Raw genomic sequence first — 19,998 nt, forward strand, 5'->3', positions numbered from 1 at the left:
TGAGTCTCCCGCTGAAACCCACCCCTAATTATCAGCTTATGTGGGGGGGGGGGAGTAATGATTGCGTCCGTTTTTTGTTGAGCGGTCGGGACAGAGCAGGCACTTCCATCCATGTTCTCGATGATTACAATCAAGTGGCTTTTCCTATTTATTCGACAGTAAACCTTTTGTTTCCTATTCAAAAAAAAAGAAAGAGAGAGGGGTGGGAGGAGGGGGAGGGAGATGGTGTTGGGGGGGGAGGGGAGGGAGAGGGGGAGAAGAGGGAAGGAGGGAAGAAGGGCACTAAGTGGCTAATATGCCAATCAGGCAAAGAGGGGCGGCAGGTCCAGTCAGTGACCCAGCCCACGTTTACTTTCCCAGCAACAGGTCAGGCTCTGGGGGGGGGGGGGGCGGGGGGGAAGAGGGGAGGGGGGAGGGGGGCGGGGCGAAGGCCCCGCTGTCCCCGGCCGTTCTGTGCCCCGCCGCCCAGCCGGAGGCGCTGCAGACTGCCGCGCGGCGCCCGCCTCCAGCCTCCGGCCCGGGCACGGCCGCGCCTCCGGCCTCGCCCCGCCGCGGCCCCCGCCGGGGCTGGGAACTCGGGCTGGGGAACCTCCCCGCCCCTGCTCCCGGAGACTGGAGCGAGACGCGGCCGCGGCCCGCCAGCTCTGCGCGCTCATCTCCCTCGCCGCGCCCCGCGCGCTCCCACTGACACCTCCGTCGGGGCCCGCAGGGGCTCGGGGCCTTCGTTTTGGCGGGGGCGGGCGGGAGGGGGAAGGAAGTCCCGGAGGACCTGGGAATCCCGACTCGGATCCAGCCAAGTGAAAGTTGGTGTCAGAGCCTGGACTCTCTGGGGGCGATCCCCGACTCCCGGGAGAACCCCAGTTCCTAAGACTTTCCCAGTGCGTCTCTGAGTGTGCGTCTGCTGCCACCGGCCCCTCCTCCCCGCGGTCTCCACACCCCACCCAGACCTCTCCCCTCTCCCATACTGACTCTGAACTCCAAAGCGGGAGGCGTGCTGGAGGGGGGAGGGCTGTAAAGCCTGAGAGTGCTGTACCCGAGAGCCCTGGACCTTCTCCCCCATCACCTGGGACCCGGGGATATATATTACATATACGTAATATATAATACACATGGAAGGCAGTTCCACAGGGTGTACAAGTGAAAACAGCCTAGCGCCCCTTAGTTAGAAGGAGGGACTTCATGGATAGATCACTCTGATGGAATTGTGTTAGCAGCTGACCTTCCTTTCTTCCTCCCTCCCTCCTTCCTTCCCTCCGCCCTCCCTTTCTTCCTTCGTTTGTTCCTAACTTCCTTCCGTCCTTCCTTCCTTTCTTCTTCTTCCATTCTCTTCTTTTTTGCTTTATTTATTTGTTTTTGCCAGTCCTGGGGCTTGGACTCAGGGTGTGAGCATTGTCCCTGAGCTGCTTTTTGCTCAAGGCTAGCACTCTGCCACTTGAGCCACAGGGCTACTTTCAGCTTTTTCTGTTTATGTGGTGCTGAGGAATAGAACGTAGGGCTTCTCACATGCTAGGCAAGCACTGTACCTACCACTAAGCCACATTCCCAGCCCTTTTCTTTCTTTCTTTCTTTCTTTCTTTCTTTCTTTCTTTCTTTCTTTCTTTCTTTCTTTCTTTCTTTCTTTCTTTCTTTCTTTTCCTTCCTTCCTTCCTTCCTTCCTTCCTTCCTTCCTTCCTTCCTTCCTTCCTTCCTTCTTTTGGTTGGTTTTTGTGCAAGTATTGCCTTCTTTGCCATTCATCCTGTCCATTCATGAGTACAATGCATCTTTATCAATAGTACTCCTTTCATCATTCTCCCCCATCCCTCCAAACCCCACCCATCAGTTCAAATTTCCCAGTTTCATAAGAAATGCATTGAATAGTATGACTGCATTCCCCCCACTTGTGACTTTTGGATGTTTAATTGGAGGTGAGTCGCATGGACTTTTCTGCCAGGGATGGCTTAGAACCAGTATCCTCAGGGCTGGGGATATGGCCTAGTGGCAAGAGTGCCTGCCTCATATACATGAGGCCCTGGGTTCGATTCCCCAGCACCACATATACAGAAAACGGCCAGAAGTGGCGCTGTGGCTCAAGTGGCAGAGTGCTAGCCTTGAGCAAAATGAAGCCAGGGACAGTGCTCAGGCCCTGAGTCCAAGGCCCAGGACTGGCAAAAAAAAAAAAAAAAAAAGAACCAGTATCCTCAGATCTCAGCCTCCTGAGTGAATCCACACGTCCAGCTAGCAGCTGACTTCTGAATGTTAATTGGTCATAATTACCTTGTTAAAAGACTGCAGGCCATTCCAAACTCCAAGAAGACTAGAGGAAGAATGTTTCTGAGACTCATCCCCACTGGGAGGGCACCAGCTTGTTATTGTCTGTGTTAGATTATACATTAGCACACTTGTTGAATTTTCCGCTTTCACTTTTCAGTATCTTTCCAATTCCCAGCTACTCTGGAAAGTTAGAGAAGGATGGTGGGAGGGTGAGTGGTGTGTGTGACACAGATGGAGATGGAAAAACTGCCCAGAACATATTGACATTTATTTAAAAAAAATAAAAAAGCTAACATCCCCACGCAGTTTAAAGCTATGATGTTAGAAACAGCATATAATGGCAAAAGTTACTTGTAAAACATCTGTTTCTTCCAATGGGAGGATGACTTTGCTGCCAAGAATGTATGAATTTTATATAGGAGCTTGTTTCTGTTTGGGGAAAGGAGAAGGAAGCTCGCCAAAGCAGACCCTTGGCTTGGAGGAATGCAGATACTTTTGCTCTGTGTGTGTGTGTGTGTGTGTGTGTGTGTGTGTAATAGAGAGAGGGAGGGAGAGCTTGCACACCCACCCACTTGCACGTGCAGGTCCTGGAACTTGAACTCCCCTTTATGCTCTTGCTTTTCTTTTTAGTTTAGGGCTCTAACACTTGAGCCACACCTCCACTTCCAGTTTTTAGCTGGTTCACTGGTGATAAGAGTCTCCAGACGTTTCTTCCCTAAGCTAGTTTTGAATTGGGATCCTCAGATCTCAGCCTCCTGAGTAGCTAAGAGTACAGGCATGAGCCAGCAGCAGCTGCTAATAGTTTTGCTTCTGACTTTCAGAGGCTGCTCACCTTTCAGAAAGAATGGAGGGAGACCCAGAAAAATCTCCAACATCCAGGATGAGTGAGACTAGAATAGAGCAAAGCAAGGTCTTTGCCATTGGTTTTGAAGTGGTTGACTTCCTTCTGAGATGTCATGTTTATAAAGAAGCTGGAGTGAGTGACTTCGGGCCCCTGCACTCTGCTCACTTCAATGAATGCTCCATTCATATCCACACTGGCCCGATAGGAGATGACTCGGTCTACTCAAAACCTTCCCTAGATCTCTACATCTACACTCAGTCATCTACCCTGTGCTTTGTGGAGCCCAGTGCCTGGAAGGTTTCTATTGTGAAGTCTATCTGGAGGCTGCTTGAAAGGATCACCAGAGAATATGACTCAAAGTGGACTAGTAGTGAAAACAAACATTCATGGTTGTCTTTTGATTCAAACCAAGTTTATCTAAGCAGGTTTCCAATCATCTTCTCCAGCAACTGCAAGAGCTTTCTGCTCTAGAGAAAGTATTGTGTTCAGGAATGAGATTCCCTTTTGGAATTTGATTTTTCATTAGCATGTATGCATTGTATCAAGGGATTTTGTATGTGTGTACATGTATACCAGTACTGGGGCAGGAATTCACATTCAGCTTTATTTTTCCCCCACTCACTACCACCTGATCCATGCCTCCAGTTCCATGTACCAAGAATGTGCTTTGATCAAATTCACATCCTTTATTACTCTCTTATTTCTCTCCTCCTCTAAAGATATCCTTTAGGAAGGATAGCTCCTTTATGCATTTGAAAGTGGACCTTTTTAGCTTCTTGATTCTTAATTGGAAATGCTTTCTTGTTTGTTTCTTTTTTAGGGTTTCAGATGAAAAATAAAATATATTCTATCTAAGTATCAACAGTCTAAATTGTCCACATGCCAGCAGTTCACGCCTGTAATCCTAGCTACTCAGGAGGCTGAGGTCTGAGGATCACAGTTCAAAGCCAGCCCTGGCAAACATCCATGAGACTTTTATCTCCAATTAAGCACCCAAAAACCCAGAAGTAGAGCTATGGCTGAAGTTGCAGAGTGCTGGCCTTGAGCAAAATAACTCAGAGGCAGCACTCAGGCCTTGAGTGAGTGACATGAAAGAAAGGAAGGAAGGAAGGAAGGAAGGAGGGAAGGAAGGAAGGAAGGAAGGAAGGGAGAAAGAAAGGAAGGAAGGAAGGAAGGAAGAAAAGAAGGAAGGAAGGAAAGAAGGAAGGAAAACTAAGGGTAAAGGCTTGGAACATTCTTTCAGGGCAACACATGTTTATTGAGCACCTACTACGTGCCATGCACATTTCCTTAGGCATTGCACTGAGCCTTGTTGTGGAAAAATACACAGATGCAGCAAGCATCTAGCTTTAGGCAGTTTAAAGACATAAATAACCACAGGGTAGGATGGGAGAGCTTTTTTAGTGTAGCCAGGGAAGGCTGCCCCAAGAAGTGACATTGAACAACCCTTCCCAATATATGTATATGGCCTATTTTATCAAATTGGATCCTACTATATCTCAATTCCTCCTCTCCCCACCCCCCAAGTTAACTTGTGAACATTCTTCTGCAAACAAAGTGCATATGACTCAAGATAATCTTAGCTATTCAGGAAGCTGTGATCTGGGGATCACAGTTTGAAGCCAACTCAAGCAGGAAGGTCGGTCTGTTAGACTCTTAGCTCTAGCTGACCACCAAAAATCAGGAAGTGGCACAGTGGCTCAATTAATAGTGTGCCAGCCTTGATCAAAAAAAGGTAAGGGACATGGCCCAGGCCCTGAGTTCAAGCCTCAGTACCAGCACATAGACAGATGATAGATGATTAGATAGATAAATTATAGATAAAGAGTGCATGGGTCTGCTGGTGGAGTTCGATTTAAATCACCCATTTATGAATTATTTTTCACTTCTTTTTATTGATATTTTATCTGTCAGATTATGACATATGCTCCTTGTTAAAAATATTACTGCTTAACTCAGGGTTATCATGGAGGATTAATGAGAAGAATGCTAAATTATAGGAAAGGTATGGAGTAGATATTAACAATTATTAGCCTTTATTTGATTATTTACTAGGTAATGGTACGGGAGCATAATAGTCCATTCCAGGATACATCAGAAGGAATTAGATCTAAAACCAATGGATGGTATGAGTAAGCTAAAGGAAAAAAGTAAACACCCCAACCAATTAAACCTCTCTGAAGACAGTATCCCAAATCACCATGGGTTCCAAGACAGATTTACTCTTCTGCCTTCCTGTTACTCAATACACACACTCATAAACACCCATGAACTTACCTAGCATGCGTGTGTGTTAGTGAGGAGACCTCCGGGCATGCTTGGTCACTTGCCCTAATGCCTCCTGTGCAGGCCAAGGGTGACAGTCAGGGGAGCCTTAGGCTACAATGGAGATATGGGACATAATTCTTGACCCACCATTCTGGGAGATGTGGGCCCTCCATCCACTTCCCCATTTATACACAGATGGCTTTGGGTTGGAATTCTTTGGAATGTCTTGTGGCCCTGCCATTCATCTGTTCCCCTGCTCAGCAGAGCCTTCCTGGCTTCTGTGATCTGAAATGGCTCTCTGAGTCATTTGTTCATGCCTGGTGGCACATCCCCAGATCTATTTTAGGTAGAGATCCTGGTTAGGGGAAAAGGGATTATCTTTAGCTATTGGGAGCATTAGAAGAATGTTGGCAAATGGTATTGGAAGATGAGCAAGAGCCAAGAGTGTTTCCTATGGGCTCAAACTGTAACATCAAAACGAGCAAGCTCTAGTGTATAATGTCTAGCAACTAACTCCTTCATTCTTCATTGAAGGGGGATTGGGTTTTTCCCTCTTCCTTTCTTCCTTCCCTCCCTCCCTTCCTTCCTTCTTTCCTTCCTTCCTTCCATTCTTGTTTCCATTGTTGCTCCAGAGTCTCACTATAAAGCCCAGATTGTCCTGGTGCTCAGGACCCTCCTGCCTCAGTCTCTCAGGCACTGGGATTACAGGTGTACACCAGCATGCCACATGAAGATGTTTTCTTAAGTTCATTTCCCACTGGAAACTCTAACTATAAACAGAACTGCTAGTTCTTGTTCCAGACTGCTGAATGCTCATGCAACATGCTTTTCACTCTGAATGAAATACCCGGCAAGAAAGGACATGGTTTATTTGGGGCGATTTGGTAGTGATTGTGGGGTATAATGATGTAGGTAAGAGAGGGCTGCCTATTCTGAGGTCATTATCTAAATTTGAGCCTAAAAGAATGTGGGTTATTTTTAAGAGAATGACAGATAAGATTGCTTTTCTCTATTAGAAAAAAGGATGGGTGAGGCCAATCTTCCCCATACAGCTGTGTGCACCGAGTGTTACCTTGTGAGGATTAAGAAGCCAGTTCTTGTTCCTAGGGTATGAGGAACACACTTTATCTCAGAGGCCTGGGATGCAGCAGTAAGAGTTTGGGCTTCAGAGGCAAACCTGGGTCAACAAATACTTGGGGAAGTAATTGACTCCTCTCAGCTTTAGTCTTCACTGCAAGAAGGCAACAACAAAACCTGAAGCAAAGTTTTTTGGCATCAACCAGATGACAGTGAGCTACAGCACTGAGCCACTCAGGGGGCTGAGGATCCCAATTGGTAGCTACCCAGGGCAGAAAAATCCATGAGGCTCTTATCTCCAAGTAACCAGCAAAAAAGCAGAGGTGGGGACTGAGAATGTGGCCTAGTGGTAGAGTGCTTGCCTAGCATGCATGAAGCCCTGGGTTCCATTCCTCGGCATCACATACACAGAAAAAGCCAGATGTGGTGCTGTGGCTCAAGTGGTAGAGCACCAGCCTTGAAAGGAACAGCTAAGAGACAGCACCCAGGCCCAGAGTTTGAGCCTAGTACCCAAGTGTGTGCATGCTCCACAAGCATATGAGCCCCCTCCCCAAATAAAAGGTCTATAGGTGCTCAATGAATACGAATTCTCCTTTTACCTCCAGCTTATTCAAAAAGCAACTCCAAATCCAAGGGAGAAAAAAACAAAAACCCAAAACGTTTTCTTGTGGTCAGTGACAAAGATAAAAGAGAGAAACAGAAGAGTTAAAAAGAAACCAAACAAACAAATAAACCACATAGTCTAAACCCACAATCAGTGAAATTATCCCTCCTCACTAAATTTCTATTCCAGGCTTTATGTTGCCAATCTGGGAACACTGTCAAAGCAAATGTTAGTTAAAAATTGTTTACCAAAGGACAGGTAGTTAAACATCATGTAGAGATGAGAGTATTGTTAGGGAAAACCTAAAATAATTTTTCTCAGACCTTTATTTATAAAGGAAGACATAGAACCAAAGTGTTCAAATATGTCCTGAGGTGATCAGAGGATTTTTTTCCCCTCCTCTCAGTTCCTTCTTCAAATCCACTGTCTGACCATATTTCTTTAGTGCTTTCTTTCTGTAACAATGGGCCATGTATTCTCATTAAGGAAATCAATGAAAAGTACAGACCTCCCTATGAATTATTTGTCAGTTGCCAAATTGATTACCAGCTCCACAGTGCTAGAGCCCAGAAAGACCTAACAGAGAGAAAAACAACCTAACCTACTTTCTTCATCAGAGTAAACATTTGGCCAAGGACCTTTATCCATTTTTTTAACATACAATATCAACTGGGTCTCAGGACAAGAGAATGAAAAGAGAAACATCCCCAGAACAGGTCACATGTTTCCCAATGCAAATTGAGACCCGAACATTAAACAATAGGAATCGTCTAGTCCTTTTATAAAGGCACAAATTGCAAATCAGACTTCCATGCTGAGTGGCTTTGCCTAACAAAGTCTTCAATGCAAAGAATCCTCTAAGCAAAGCCTGCTGAGTCTTTTTCTTTTGCAGACTTTGGCATCTAGCAACTCATTTCTACTTCTTGTGCTCACAACAAAATCAGTTTGAGTCAGGTGCCAGAGGTTCACACTTATAATCCTAGATATTAAGGAGGATGTGATCTGAGGATCACAGCTCAAAGAACAGAAGTCTGTGAGCTGCTTATCTCTAATTGACCAGCAAAAAGGCAGAAGTGTAGCTGTGGCTCAAGTGACAGAACACTAGCCTTTGGGTGAAAAAAGCTAAGGGATAATGCCAGGTCCTGATCTCAAGCCCCAGTACTGGCACAAAAAAGACAGGGAGGGAGGAGGGAAAGAAGAAAGAAAGGAAGATGAAGAAATAGAAGGAGGGAGGAAGGGAGGGAGGGAGGGAAGGAGAAAAGTTGTTTCCATGGTGTAGATATACAAGCTCCAAACTATGAAATCACAAGGTCTTTTTTGGGTTAAACACTCCAAAACTGTTCCGTGTTGCCTCAATCATTAGTTCCAAAAAGAGTTGATCATATTTTGTTGAATAAGGCCAATACTTTCATGTTGAACTTGACTATCAGGTTTTTAACATGACTTAACATGCACCTGATAAACAAGTTGGATTTATGTAAAATAACAAGCAATCAAGAAAATTGTAGAAGGAAAATGGTACATGGTGGTTGAGACTCTCAAAAAAGAATCAGATCACATACCAAAGAGGAAAATATTTGTAATGGGGCTGAGCTGCTGATTTTCGTTGCACACTTGTGCTCTTTATGTAGCAGTTGCAGGCAAGAATATTTGTTGATTTGTAACTTGCCTTATTTTTATTTCTCTCTGGTTCTCCTTCCTCTGCACAGACATGAGTGAGGCATGCCCTTGAGCACATTACCTAGGTTGGAGTTGCATGAAAGAGAAAGCTGCACTGAGCCAGAATACTATTGTCTCTCTCTCTCTCTCTCTCTCTCATACTAGTCCTGGGTTTAAACTCAGGACCTGGGCACAGTCTCTAAGCACTTTTTACTCAAGGCCAGTACTTTACCATTTGAGCCACAGCCCCTCTGGCCTGTTCAATGCTTAATTGGAGATAAGAGTCTCAGACTTTTCTACTCAGGCTGGCTTCGAACCATGATCCTCAGATTTCAGCCTCCTGAGTAGCTAGGACTATAGGCATGTGCTACCAGCACCAGGCTGCTCTCTCTCTCTCTCTCTCTCTCTCTCTCTCTCTCTCTCTCTCTCTCTCTCTCTCTGGTACCAGTTGTGGGCTTGAACTTAGGGCCTTGTGTTCTTGAGCCAGCAATATATCCACGATCTGAGTCATGGTTCAAAGCCAATACAGGCAGAAAAGTCTGTGAGATTCAAATCTCCAGTTAACCACCAAAAATCCAGAAGTAGGGGGCAGCTCAAGTGGTGCAGCTCAAAGCACCTGCTTTGAGCAAAAAAAAAAAAAGAGCTGAGGGACAGTGCCTAGACCTTGAGTTGAAATGTGTGCATGCACGCACACGCGCACACATACACACGCACACGGCACAGAGTTGCAGGAAACTGGCTTTTCCCAAGTCACTGAACAAAAGAAATATCGCACTGATTGGGAGATTGAAAGTTTTTAAATTCTCAACTCGTTTACTGAACTTGATTAGCAAATCCTTCAGAATTGGGTATACCTGATTTGTCTATAGTCCTATTACCCAGCCAACTGCAGCCAAAAATATTAGAAATGCTCTTGTTATGTCTGCAAGAATGAGAGAAGAAAGCAAGATGCTAACTTTTACATAAAGGGGATCTCCATTTTGTCATCTGTTTGTGGGGACAGAGGGAAATTCCATCTCTGCCTCTTATTAAAAGGATTCATTGAGGTAACAGATGGTGTGAACAGTTCATAAAGCTTACAGACCTGTACAGAGGTGAAGAATTAATATACACTAGCAAGAAATGACCTGGACAGAAAGAGGTGTGCTTGTCCCTGTGCAGAGAACCCCTTCCAATTGTGTCCAGGACATTCAGCTGTTGTGGTTTGCTGCTTACTTGAAGCTCAGGGCTTTCAGTCCACATACCTAGGCTTTCCATGGTGTCTCCGTGACATGACCGCCCCCAACCCAGAGGGCTTTTCGGTGGGTTTGCAGATAAAGCCCTGGGTGTGTTGATTTTGTTATCCTTGGGGATCTGGTAACATGTGAGTTTGGACCTAGTGGATGGCAGGTTGGACCTGCTTAGCTCTAGTGAGCTTGTTTTCATAAAGAAGTCTTGTTTTTTCGTCCAAGACCAGGACTCAAGCTCAGTATCTAATGCTTTCAGTCATTAGCTGAGCAACGCCTCCTACCCCCAACATTCTTATTTTTGATAGTTCTTTTGGATTTATAGGCAGAACATTCTGTGACACATTCTACAGCCTTCATTAAATAGATAGATTATGGTGGTTTTATATGAAAGATTATTGAGGGGCTGGGAAGATGGCTTAGAGGTAGAGTGCTTGCCTAGCAAGCATGAATACCTGGGTTTGACTCCTTGGTACCACAAAAACAAAAACAAAAAAGCCATAAGGGGAGCTGTGGCTCAAGTGGTAGAGTGCTAGCCTTGGACACAGAAAGCTTCAGGGACAGAGCCCAGGCCCTGAGTTCAAGCCCCAAGACTGGCAGGGAAAAAAAAAACGATTATTGAATGACTGCCTGTGAACAATGATCTTTTCCAACTTTTAACAGGCAGATACAGCATAGCATCTATTTAACTCTATAAAAACATATCGGTATACAAGTTGGTAGAATGTGCTAAGAAAATACAAAGAACATTAATAAGGATATTTAAAACATAATAATAAATGGAACTATTTAAAAATATACACATACACACAGAATATAGGACTGGATGGTACCTTTGTGTGAGAGGGAGAGGAAGAGAGGAGGGGAGGGAAGTATCTGATCTACAAGTCTATTAACACACATTGTGCTGAGTTCAGTAAGAACTGTCTGTCTCCAATGGCATACCATTGCATATTATTCTAAACATTCCATTTCTTTTTCTTGCCAGCACTGGGGTTTGAACTTGGCCTGGGCACTATCCCTTAGCTTTTTCTACTCAAGGCTTTTTCTGCTCTACCACTTGAGCCATACCTCCATTTCTACTTTTTTGTTCTTTATTTGTAGATCAGTCTCATGGAATTTTCTGCTTTGAACCTTGATCTTCTGCTGTCAGCCTCGTGAGTAGTTACAACTACCAACATCAGCCACTGGTACCAGCTTCAAACAGTTTTTGAAAGCAAAAATTATTCCCTCTGACTCTCTTGAGATGGGGAAGGTATCTGTTTGGGTTTCAGTTTTGCATAAAATAGGGTTGCAAGAGTCAAATACTTTCAAGTAGAAAGACTATTTTGCAAGAAGAGTGGACTGAGCTTGTTGACTGGTAGGCAGCACTACTGTTGATCGTGTGTGTGTGTATACATGCAAGTTAGAATCTAGGACATAAAATTGTCATAAGGACAGTATGATAAGCAGGCATCTCAGTCATTAGGTACTCTTTATTATATAGTGTAAATGGCTCTGGAACGAGGTAATGACCATATCCTTAGGTACACAGGACCCATAGCTATGACAGTAAATAGACTGGCTACTTGTGTATGCTAACTAGTGTTTTTGTCTTGATATATTTTAGAAAAAACTAACATTCATTTTAGATACAAAGGCTTTATCAGGTTAAAAAATGTGAAAGGGTAGTAGTTTCCCTAGGATAATAAAAAAGTTTGGATACATTTGAAATGTCTTGATAGTTTTGTGTGACTTTTTTTCTGATATAAGCACTTAGCAAAAAAGATGTACTTAATCATTCATCAAATCTTTTTTTTTTTTTTAACATAAGATCTCCTATAGCCCAAGCTGGACTTGAACTCAGGATTCTACCTCACTTTCCTGGGAGCTGGGATTACAGGTATGTATTGCTACACTTGGCCCCCCAAATAATTTTATAAACAAACTGTGTGCCAGAAGGCTCTGTACAAGAGTGACCAACAGCAATTGAACATAAAGAAAAAAAATGTCTTGGCATATAAGCCTTTTCTTCACATAATTTTAAAAAAAAATAAAGCCTAAAAAGTTTTACTTGCATTCTTTAAAAAAAGTTTCACCATGTTTATTATTCTAGAAAATTTGGAAACTCAAAAGGAAAATTCAAGCCAAGACTATTATAATATTTTGGCATTTGCTTCCTAAGAGAAAATTAAGTCTTTTAATTTCCTATTGTTTCTTTCTCTCCCTTCTTCCCACACAACGGCACACAGCTAGTCATCGTTTATAGTATATCCTACTTTTTCCATTTAACATACCATGAACATTTTTCCATGTCATTAAGTATGCTTTGAATATGTTCTTGACCGCATAAAATTCCACCCTATTGATGCACCTGTTTTCTTTTAAGCAGACACATGCCATGTTCCAGTCATGCTGGGCTCTTAATTGAAAAGGCAGAGAAAATGTGTTGTGATCCACTATGTTCCTCTTACTGTTTTTAATTCTACTTATAAAAGGTATTGTGGTACAAACACATCTACGGACACTAGATAAAATGGTTAATAAACACGCCAAAGAAAATGTCAGCTAGTTCACATCCCCTTGCTCTCATTGGTCACATACATCACCATGATGAAAGTGTCAACTAGCCTCACAGTTGCTTTTTCCATTTTGGGAGAGCTACAAATAAATTTAATACAATCTCTTTGAGGTTGTGACAGTACAGTTCTAACATTAACATTAAATAAATGCTATGTAAATAGCTATAAACTTCCAGAAATGTAAGTTACACACATATAAAGCCACACCTACCATGTTAAACTTACAAATAGGTTTATGAACTTAGTATTCCCGATGCAGGTGTATTGGGGGAGGGGGGGCAGTTGCTACTGCTCTGGAGGTTTAGTGCATGAATACTCCCAACCATCTCCACCCCAATCTGAGTATTTTAATTTTGTCTGTTTCCCTATCTTCAGGACAGTTGGGAGTTTTCAAATGAATCTGCTACAGTTTTGAACCTCCTTAAGGGAACGAAACAGCATCAATGAAGCCTTTAGTCCTCAGGAGGGCGCTGTGGAACTATATTCCTAGGGTTGCTTTGCCTGGGGAAATTTCTTTTGTTACTTTAATTCCTTGGAGAATGCAAAGCCAGGCCTCCACCACCGAAAACTGTAATTTCATTTACTTTTAAATAAAGACAAGCCATTCCATTTTTTTCAAAGCTGTGAAACAGGAATTGTATGTTTACCGACGGAATACTCTCATTAAAACTGAGCAAATTAAAGAATCGAGGTGTTTTTACCTAGAAAATGACATTCAAGGGAGGAAACTGCATAGCTTTATATTGATTTGTAAACAGTACTCAACTGTGATAGTTCCTGTAAAATAGCATTTTAAAACAAAGTCTTTTATAAATTGTCAAGATACAGTTGGTGTCGGATCTTGGTGGCTAGCCCCTAGCTACTCAGGAGGCTGAGATCTGAGATTGACAGTTTGAAGCCAGCCCAGGTAGGAAAATCCAAGTCTATAAGACACTTATTTCCAATTAACCACCAAAAAGCTAGAAGTAGAGCCTGTAGCTCAAGTGGAGTGCCAACCTTAAGTAAAAAAGGCCCAGGCCCTGACTTCAAGCCCCAGACTAGCCTTTCCCTGAAGTAAGTTAAAAAGTGGGCTTTTTAGTGGACTCCTGTGGCCCTGTACTTACTTTAAACTGAAAATTTTTTACATGCATTTTTAAGATAAAAGTAAAACAATGACATCGTTGTTCAGATAAAATATTATAGGTTTATTTAAAACTTAATTCTCACCTTGAGTATGCAAAATACAAACTCCACAAAATGTTCAATTTTTTTACTTTGTAGTTTACAAATATACAAAATAGAAGTTTGCTTAAATTTATATTACATATTTATTAAGGCAAGGAACTATATAGAAAAAACACATTTGTTCTGCTTAAGGCATACTTGGGAATAAACCATTGTACAAATTATTGCACATCTGAAACCACAGTGCATAACAGACTGTCTGCATAAAAAAATGTTAAAGAAGTAAACCAGGTGTAATTTACCTGACTTAGGTCATACATATAGATCGGAAGACAAAAATAGATTCCTTGTCAAAGTATGCAGCAGTTTGAGAACTTTGGCTTCCTCTTTTGGTACCTTTAGAACCAAGACTCACCAAGCACCATCATTTAGGCTATTAGAACACATATTCTGTACCTGAAATTTCTTCCTCTTCTTCTAACTGAATAATGGCTTTTAGAAGGCAAAGAGAATACAAGGTGATCTTTATATATTTATATTGCATCTGAAACACAATTCAAGGGAATTCTGGTCTTCCCTTCTCCCCCTCCCCCCCAACTGACGGATCTAATTTATACCCTGATATCCACAGCTTCCAGTCACCCCCATTGTGGTGTTTTGTAAGTCCAGGCATATTCAAGTTGATTTAGAATTGGAATGATAGAAGATCCAGTCTCAGACCCCATCTGTTCTTTGATTTTTTTTGTTTTATTTTTAATTTTTTTTTTTTGTCTTTTGGATTCCTCCTTTCTCTTGATTATCCATTCACACAAGCTGACTTGTTGGGAACTTGACCATGATTGTAGTGCTTTGCCAGCTGAGCTCTCCCCACATGGGAAGACAGCGTGAAAGGGTTGGAAAAAAAATACTGAATTCTCTTCTGGCAGTGTGGGTCGTGGTATCTACCCACCGTCTGGGATTTAAAAGTGCCTCTTCATGTGTAAGGCCAGGTGGTCCGACCTGGAAAAGGCCCTGTCGCACTTCTGGCACTGGAAGGGGCGGTGCCCCGTGTGTTTTCGGTAGTGCCTGGTCAGTTCATCAGAGCGGGCAAACTTCCACCCACAGCCCTCCCAGTCACAGTGGTAAGGTTTCTCACCTGTACAGAGAAAAGGGGAAAATAAAAAATGTTGAAGCCACCCACGGCAGGGATAGTAAAAGCCGCTTCCCTCAGTGCACTTCTGTAAAAACCCAAGACTGACTTTTGGCCACCACAAAGGATGGTATTAAATTTCAGATCAACAGGAATAATTGTGTTTTTAATCATTGTGTTTTTAAGTAGTTGCTCATGTTTAGGAGAGCCACACACACCCCTAACCATCTACATTTCAATACAGCCAATCTTTTCATTCCTGGTGTTTTCATTCTTGGTAGCCAAACCACCAACATAGTAAATCACTGGTGACATATAGGCCCCAATCCGGCTGAATATCCTATCCCATTACAATTGGCTCTAAAAGTCCACAGGTGGCTAACATTCCAGCACAACACATTCCACTTCTCATAAACTGCATGTCAAAAACAACTACATGCATCTGCCTACACAATACAGTAACTATGTAACAATCTTTATTTCTTGAGATGAGGGTGGGGCCCGCCTTGTGGCCAAGGCCATCTCTTCTAGGAGGCTCAGGTGAGCGTCTCCCACCCCAGTTTACAGTGATTACCTTAATCCAAAATTTCCCTAGCTATATCACCGTCAGTAAAATAAAAATCTAAGGACTTAAGAAGGGCAGGCTCCTTTTTAAAAGAGAAACGTATATAGTACATAAACGGAACCACCAGTGAAAACAATCCAGAAAGCTAAGAACAAACTGACTTTTTAAAGCCATCGTATTCTTGCACTGCAAAGTATAATTTCTTGATTACCAAGCGAAGAGAGAGGCCCACCTGCGCCGGTAATCTCCCTGCCTTTTAAGGGCCTAACGAAACTGCGCATTTAAGCACAGATACCATCCATCAAGCAAAAGGCTCCTGGGCAAAAAAGCAGGCGCCAGTTTGCTGCCCCCCCCCCCCCCCCCCGTGATCCAGGAGATTAAGGAGATACTCTCAGGAAACGAAGAGTCCAAGGCTACTACTCAGGGCCCAGGAGAGGGGAGGACAACCCGCCCTTCTCCCCGGCCAGCCCTCGTCCTGCCTCTCCACCCCCGCCCCTACCTGTGTGGGTTCGGAGATGCGCCTTGAGATGAGAACTCTTTGTGTAGGTTTTGCCGCAGCCCGCGTAATCGCAAGTGTGGGTGGCCGTCCTTTTCCGGGGCCACGACCTCCTTCCCCTCTTTGGCTTGGGCTCCTCTGGCAGGCAGGACCCGGGAGGCATGAGCTCTGCGAGGGGGTCGAAGAAGGTGGAGGTCAATGTTACTGTCGTGGGCTCGGGGGGGGGGGCAATCTGGCCTGGCGACAGACACGCCGAGGTCCCCAAGTCCCCCCCCCCCCCTTCTCAAGCCCCCTTCTCCTCCACCCCCATCCCCGGTGACTGACCTTGGTAGTGGAGCGGCGGGACCTGTGGCTGCATCTGATCCGGCAGGAAGGGTGGGTAGTTGGGCCCGGGATGGGCATGGAACCCCGGGGGCAGCGGCAGGGCGGGGTGACAGTCCCTGTTGGCCAGCAGTTCCTCGGGACTCAGGGTCGGGGTAGTCCTGCTGGGGAGCTGCCGCCCCAGGGAGAAGTCGTGTGCGCCGGGCCGGTGGCCGTTGCTGAGCGGGGGTCCCGCACCCAAGTGGGCCTCCAGGGGCCGGGCGACGGTGCACGAGGAGACCACGGCCTCCTGCTTGATCTTGGGACACATACGCGGCGGGCCGCCGCTGTAGGGCGCCACCACCACCGGGTGGCTGCCGTCCGGGGTGCCTTTGCTAACACTGATGACCGACGGGCCGCCGTACTCGCTGCCTGGGGCGCTCAGCGACGCCTTCAGCACGAACTTGCCCATCAAGCCGCCACCTGGCGGCGGCGGCGGCGGCTGCTGCGGCGGAATGTACACCGGGTCCAATTCGGGCCGCAGGAGCTCGGCCACGAAGCCGCCCGAGGGGCTCACGTCGTTGATGTCCGCCAGGTTGAAAGGAGCCGTGGGAGGGGGCGCGGGTTCCCGGCCATAGAGGAGGCCGCCGCCGCCGCCACCACCGCCGCCGCCTCCACCGCCGCCGCCGCCCGAGCTGCCCGGCGCCACCCCCGGGTCCCCTCCGGCCCGGAGCGGATAGCTGAAGCTGCAGGTGGAAGGTGCGCTGGGAGGGCCGCTGCTCGACGGGGAGGATGAGGACGAGGCGGACGCTGACGACGACACGGTGGGGGCCACCGCTTCTTGATGGGACAGCGAATTGGAAAGGATAAAGTCTAGGTCCAGGAGATCGTTGAACTCCTCGGTCTCTCTCCGGGGGAGGAGGGCCGGGTTGTTGTTACTGCCGCACGCCGCGCCGGCTCCGCCACTCTCCAGCTCCGTGGCCACGGCGGCCGCCAGGTCGAAGGGGCGGCCGGGAAGCACCGGGGGAAGTCGCTTCATATGGGAGAGCTCCTCCCGCCAGCGCTGCAGAGGGGAGCGGGCGCGAGAGAGGCCGTTAGGCTTAGTCCCCAGCTGCCACCCCGACTGTACGTACCACCGGCTTGGTGGTGGGCCCGGGGGAAAATGCCACCCCAACATCTCCCAGATGTGAGATCGGGGAGGCGGGGGGGGGGGGGTTGGGGAGCGGCGGAGGCGACTACGCTGAGATCTCAGCCAGCACCGGGGTGCCCGGAGTGGGTAGGGCATGTGTTCGCCTAGGTGGGAACGAGCGCCACGGTTCCCCAGCCCATCTCCTCTTTGGCCGGATCCCGGGCACGCTCCAGGCGCCCGCGGAATTGGGGCACCCTCGCCACCCGGCTGCCTACGCCACCCTCAACCCCCCCCCCCCCCCGCCAAGGCTCACCCCAGCCCAACCGGTGGCTCCGGGCTTAGCTGCCTCCCCCGCCCCGGCGGCTCGCACGCGCCCACCCTACCGTCCCCGAGAGAAGTGGGGAACCGCTGTGCGCCTCTGGCGGCACCGCGGCGCCCAGACCACACACGGCACGTTCAATCTACCCCCCCCCCACCCCCCGCCAGCCGGGAAGTCATCCTGAAGCCTGAGCGTCCCTTCCAGGGGTGGTTCTTGGTGACCCCCCCGACACACACACACTTCATCGGGTTCTGCCTAAACTCCACCGCACCCACAGAAACCCACTGGAAGTCTCGGGCCACCCTGGGCGACACTCACGTTATTCGGGGCACCTGCTGGGCGCAGTGTCTTCTCCCTTCCCGCCGGGCCGGGCGCGAACGTGGAGAAGGACGGGAGTAGGGCGTCGCTGACAGCCATGTCAGACTCGCCAGGTGGCTGCCTGCGGACCAGGCGGGCACCGGGAGGCAGGAGTCAGGGGCCGCTCTGGGCCACTGCTCCGGGACACCCCACCGATCCTCACCCCTTCCTTCCTCCCCCCCCCACCCCAATACCCGGCATTTTACCTACCTCATTAATGTGAGGGGGGCCAAGAAGGTCCTCCGGAGTCCGAAGAAGCGGGGATACCCGAACCCCAAGTCAACGAGTATTTAAAAAACAATAATCTAGAAACGAAGCCCCAAGCCAAAAAAAAAAAAAAAAACACACACACAAAAAAACGCAAATTGCCCGAGATTCTTCTTCTTTGGATTAAATAGAAATTGGAGATGTCTTTTCTTAAAAGTTCCTTTGTATACGAAAGTTCTTAGAGAAGTTGTAAACTCTTATATATATAAAAATAAACAATCAGCAAGGCGAGCAAGTAGGTCCGGTGGGCAGGCTGCGCTCGGTCCCGCTCAGCAGTGTCCCCCACCGCGGTCGCGGCCGCTGCGGCTGTCGTCGTCGGCGCTGGGGCTGTGGCCGGGGCGGTGGGCGGGTGGCGCCGCCAGGTGAGAATGGCCGCGGTGGCGCGGAGCTGCGAGCTGGGCGGCGGCGCCGGGCGCGGAGTCCTGGGGGCTGCGCGGGGCGCGCGCGGCCATGGGCGCGGGCCACGGGCGGGTAGGTGGGTGGGGGGCCAGAGGGGCGGGGAGGGGCAATCGGCGGCTCTGGGTGCCGCCGCCGCCCGCCACCGCCTCTGCTCCCCGCGCGCCCGCAGCCGCGCTCGCTCTCTGGGGCCGGGGAACTGCCGGCGGCCGCCGCGCGCTTCTTACTTTATAACTTCTCGGCTAGCTCCTACCCCCGCCTCCTTCCCGCAGCGCGCCCGGGTCCTCCGTCAGGCCCCGCCCCTCGCTTTCTTCTCCCCGCCTTCCCGTGGCCCCCCTCGCGTTGCTATGACAGCTAAATAAACAAACTCCACGCACGTGGGGGCGGGGGAAAAGGAGGGGCGCGGACGGGGCGGAGCCTGGCCGGGCAGGGCCGTGACGCCAGCCGGGCAGCTGGCAGGCTGGAGCCGCGCTGACGCCGGCGGTGGTGGCCGCGGCGTCTCCGGCGTGGGGCGCGCGGGGTGAGGGGTGCGGGGAGCCCGGTACAGGCAGGCTTGATTGCGGCGCGATTGGGACCCTCCACACCTCCGTAGTCGGCCCCGTGGGTTCGAAGCGCGCGCCCGAGATGGCTGTTAGTAACAGAGAGGAGGCAACGAGCCTCGCCTCTGCTTCTGCTCGTGTACGCGCTCGCCGCGTTGTCCGCGCGCCAGAGCAGAGCGCGATTATCCGTGTGACTCACTCCAGCCCGCCCTCCCAGCACACGCACTCAGAAGCCGGGCTCCCGCCCCGCTGCGCCCAGGTCCGGGCAGCGCTCGGATCCTCGCGGGGCACCGATCGGGTGTGGGTGGGGTGAGGTGGGGAGGGGATAGAAAGGAGGCGGGTGCCCAACGCAGGGTGGTGGGGGAAGAAGGAACCTAAAAAAAAAAAAAAAAAGCCGCTGTGTTCCCTTGCTGCCACTGGCGCGGAGAAGCCGGGTTGGGGGAAAAGGAGTTCAGGTTTAGCGACGGAAAGGATCGGGGACGAGGTTTAAGGTTTATTTGGGGACCTGAGGCGCGTAGACACCTTTCAACCTGGCATCTCAAAGCACTTTACAAGCTACGCACCCTCCTGTCCACTTTATGGATGAGAAAACTGAGTCATAACGAGGTGAAAAGGCGAGGGAAAGGTCAAGCGACGACTGGCTCGCTTCTGCTGCAGAGGCTCCGGGGGCAGCTCGAACCCACCGACGTGTGGGAGTGGAGGTAGTGGTGGTGGTGGTGGTGGAGGGAGAACTTGGCTGGGAAGTGGCTCCGCGCCGGGAAGGGGAGCGGCTGGGGGGTGGGGGTGGGGATAGCCCACCTCAAATGCCCACGAGCCCCGCCCCCGCTGCCCCGGCCGGGCCCCCCCT

General features: G+C 48.3%; 1 protein-coding gene across 2 annotated transcripts; it reads right to left on the bottom strand.

The window, feature by feature from the left end:
- Positions 1 to 13,653: 13,653 nt before the first annotated feature.
- On the bottom strand, positions 13,654 to 18,722 carry Klf4 (Kruppel like factor 4). 2 transcript variants are annotated; one of them, XM_048338608.1, is made up of 6 exons: positions 18,160 to 18,721; positions 17,911 to 18,031; positions 17,087 to 17,207; positions 16,169 to 16,816; positions 15,848 to 16,012; positions 13,654 to 14,789 (listed from the first exon to the last, which is right to left on the bottom strand). In XM_048338608.1, the coding sequence occupies exons 1-6, from the start codon at positions 18,162 to 18,164 to the stop codon at positions 14,614 to 14,616; spliced, it is 1,236 nt and encodes a 411-aa protein (XP_048194565.1). In that variant the 5' UTR covers positions 18,165 to 18,721; the 3' UTR covers positions 13,654 to 14,613. The 2 variants fall into 2 exon arrangements, with proteins under 2 accessions (XP_048194565.1, XP_048194554.1); XM_048338597.1 differs by having other exon boundaries at positions 16,169 to 17,207; positions 18,160 to 18,722.
- Between the last annotated feature and the right edge of the window lie 1,276 nt (positions 18,723 to 19,998).

Source organism: Perognathus longimembris, chromosome 1, assembly GCF_023159225.1.
Source record: "Perognathus longimembris pacificus isolate PPM17 chromosome 1, ASM2315922v1, whole genome shotgun sequence".
NCBI lineage: Eukaryota > Metazoa > Chordata > Mammalia > Rodentia > Heteromyidae > Perognathus > Perognathus longimembris.

Coding starts and splice junctions, on each gene's coding strand:
- Klf4 (XM_048338597.1), bottom strand. Junction 16,013..16,168: donor CCCGCCGCTCCACTACCAAG/GTCAGTCACCGG, acceptor ACCCCCTCGCAG/AGCTCATGCCTCCCGGGTCC. Junction 14,790..15,847: donor GCATCTCCGAACCCACACAG/GTAGGGGCGGGG, acceptor TTCTCTGTACAG/GTGAGAAACCTTACCACTGT.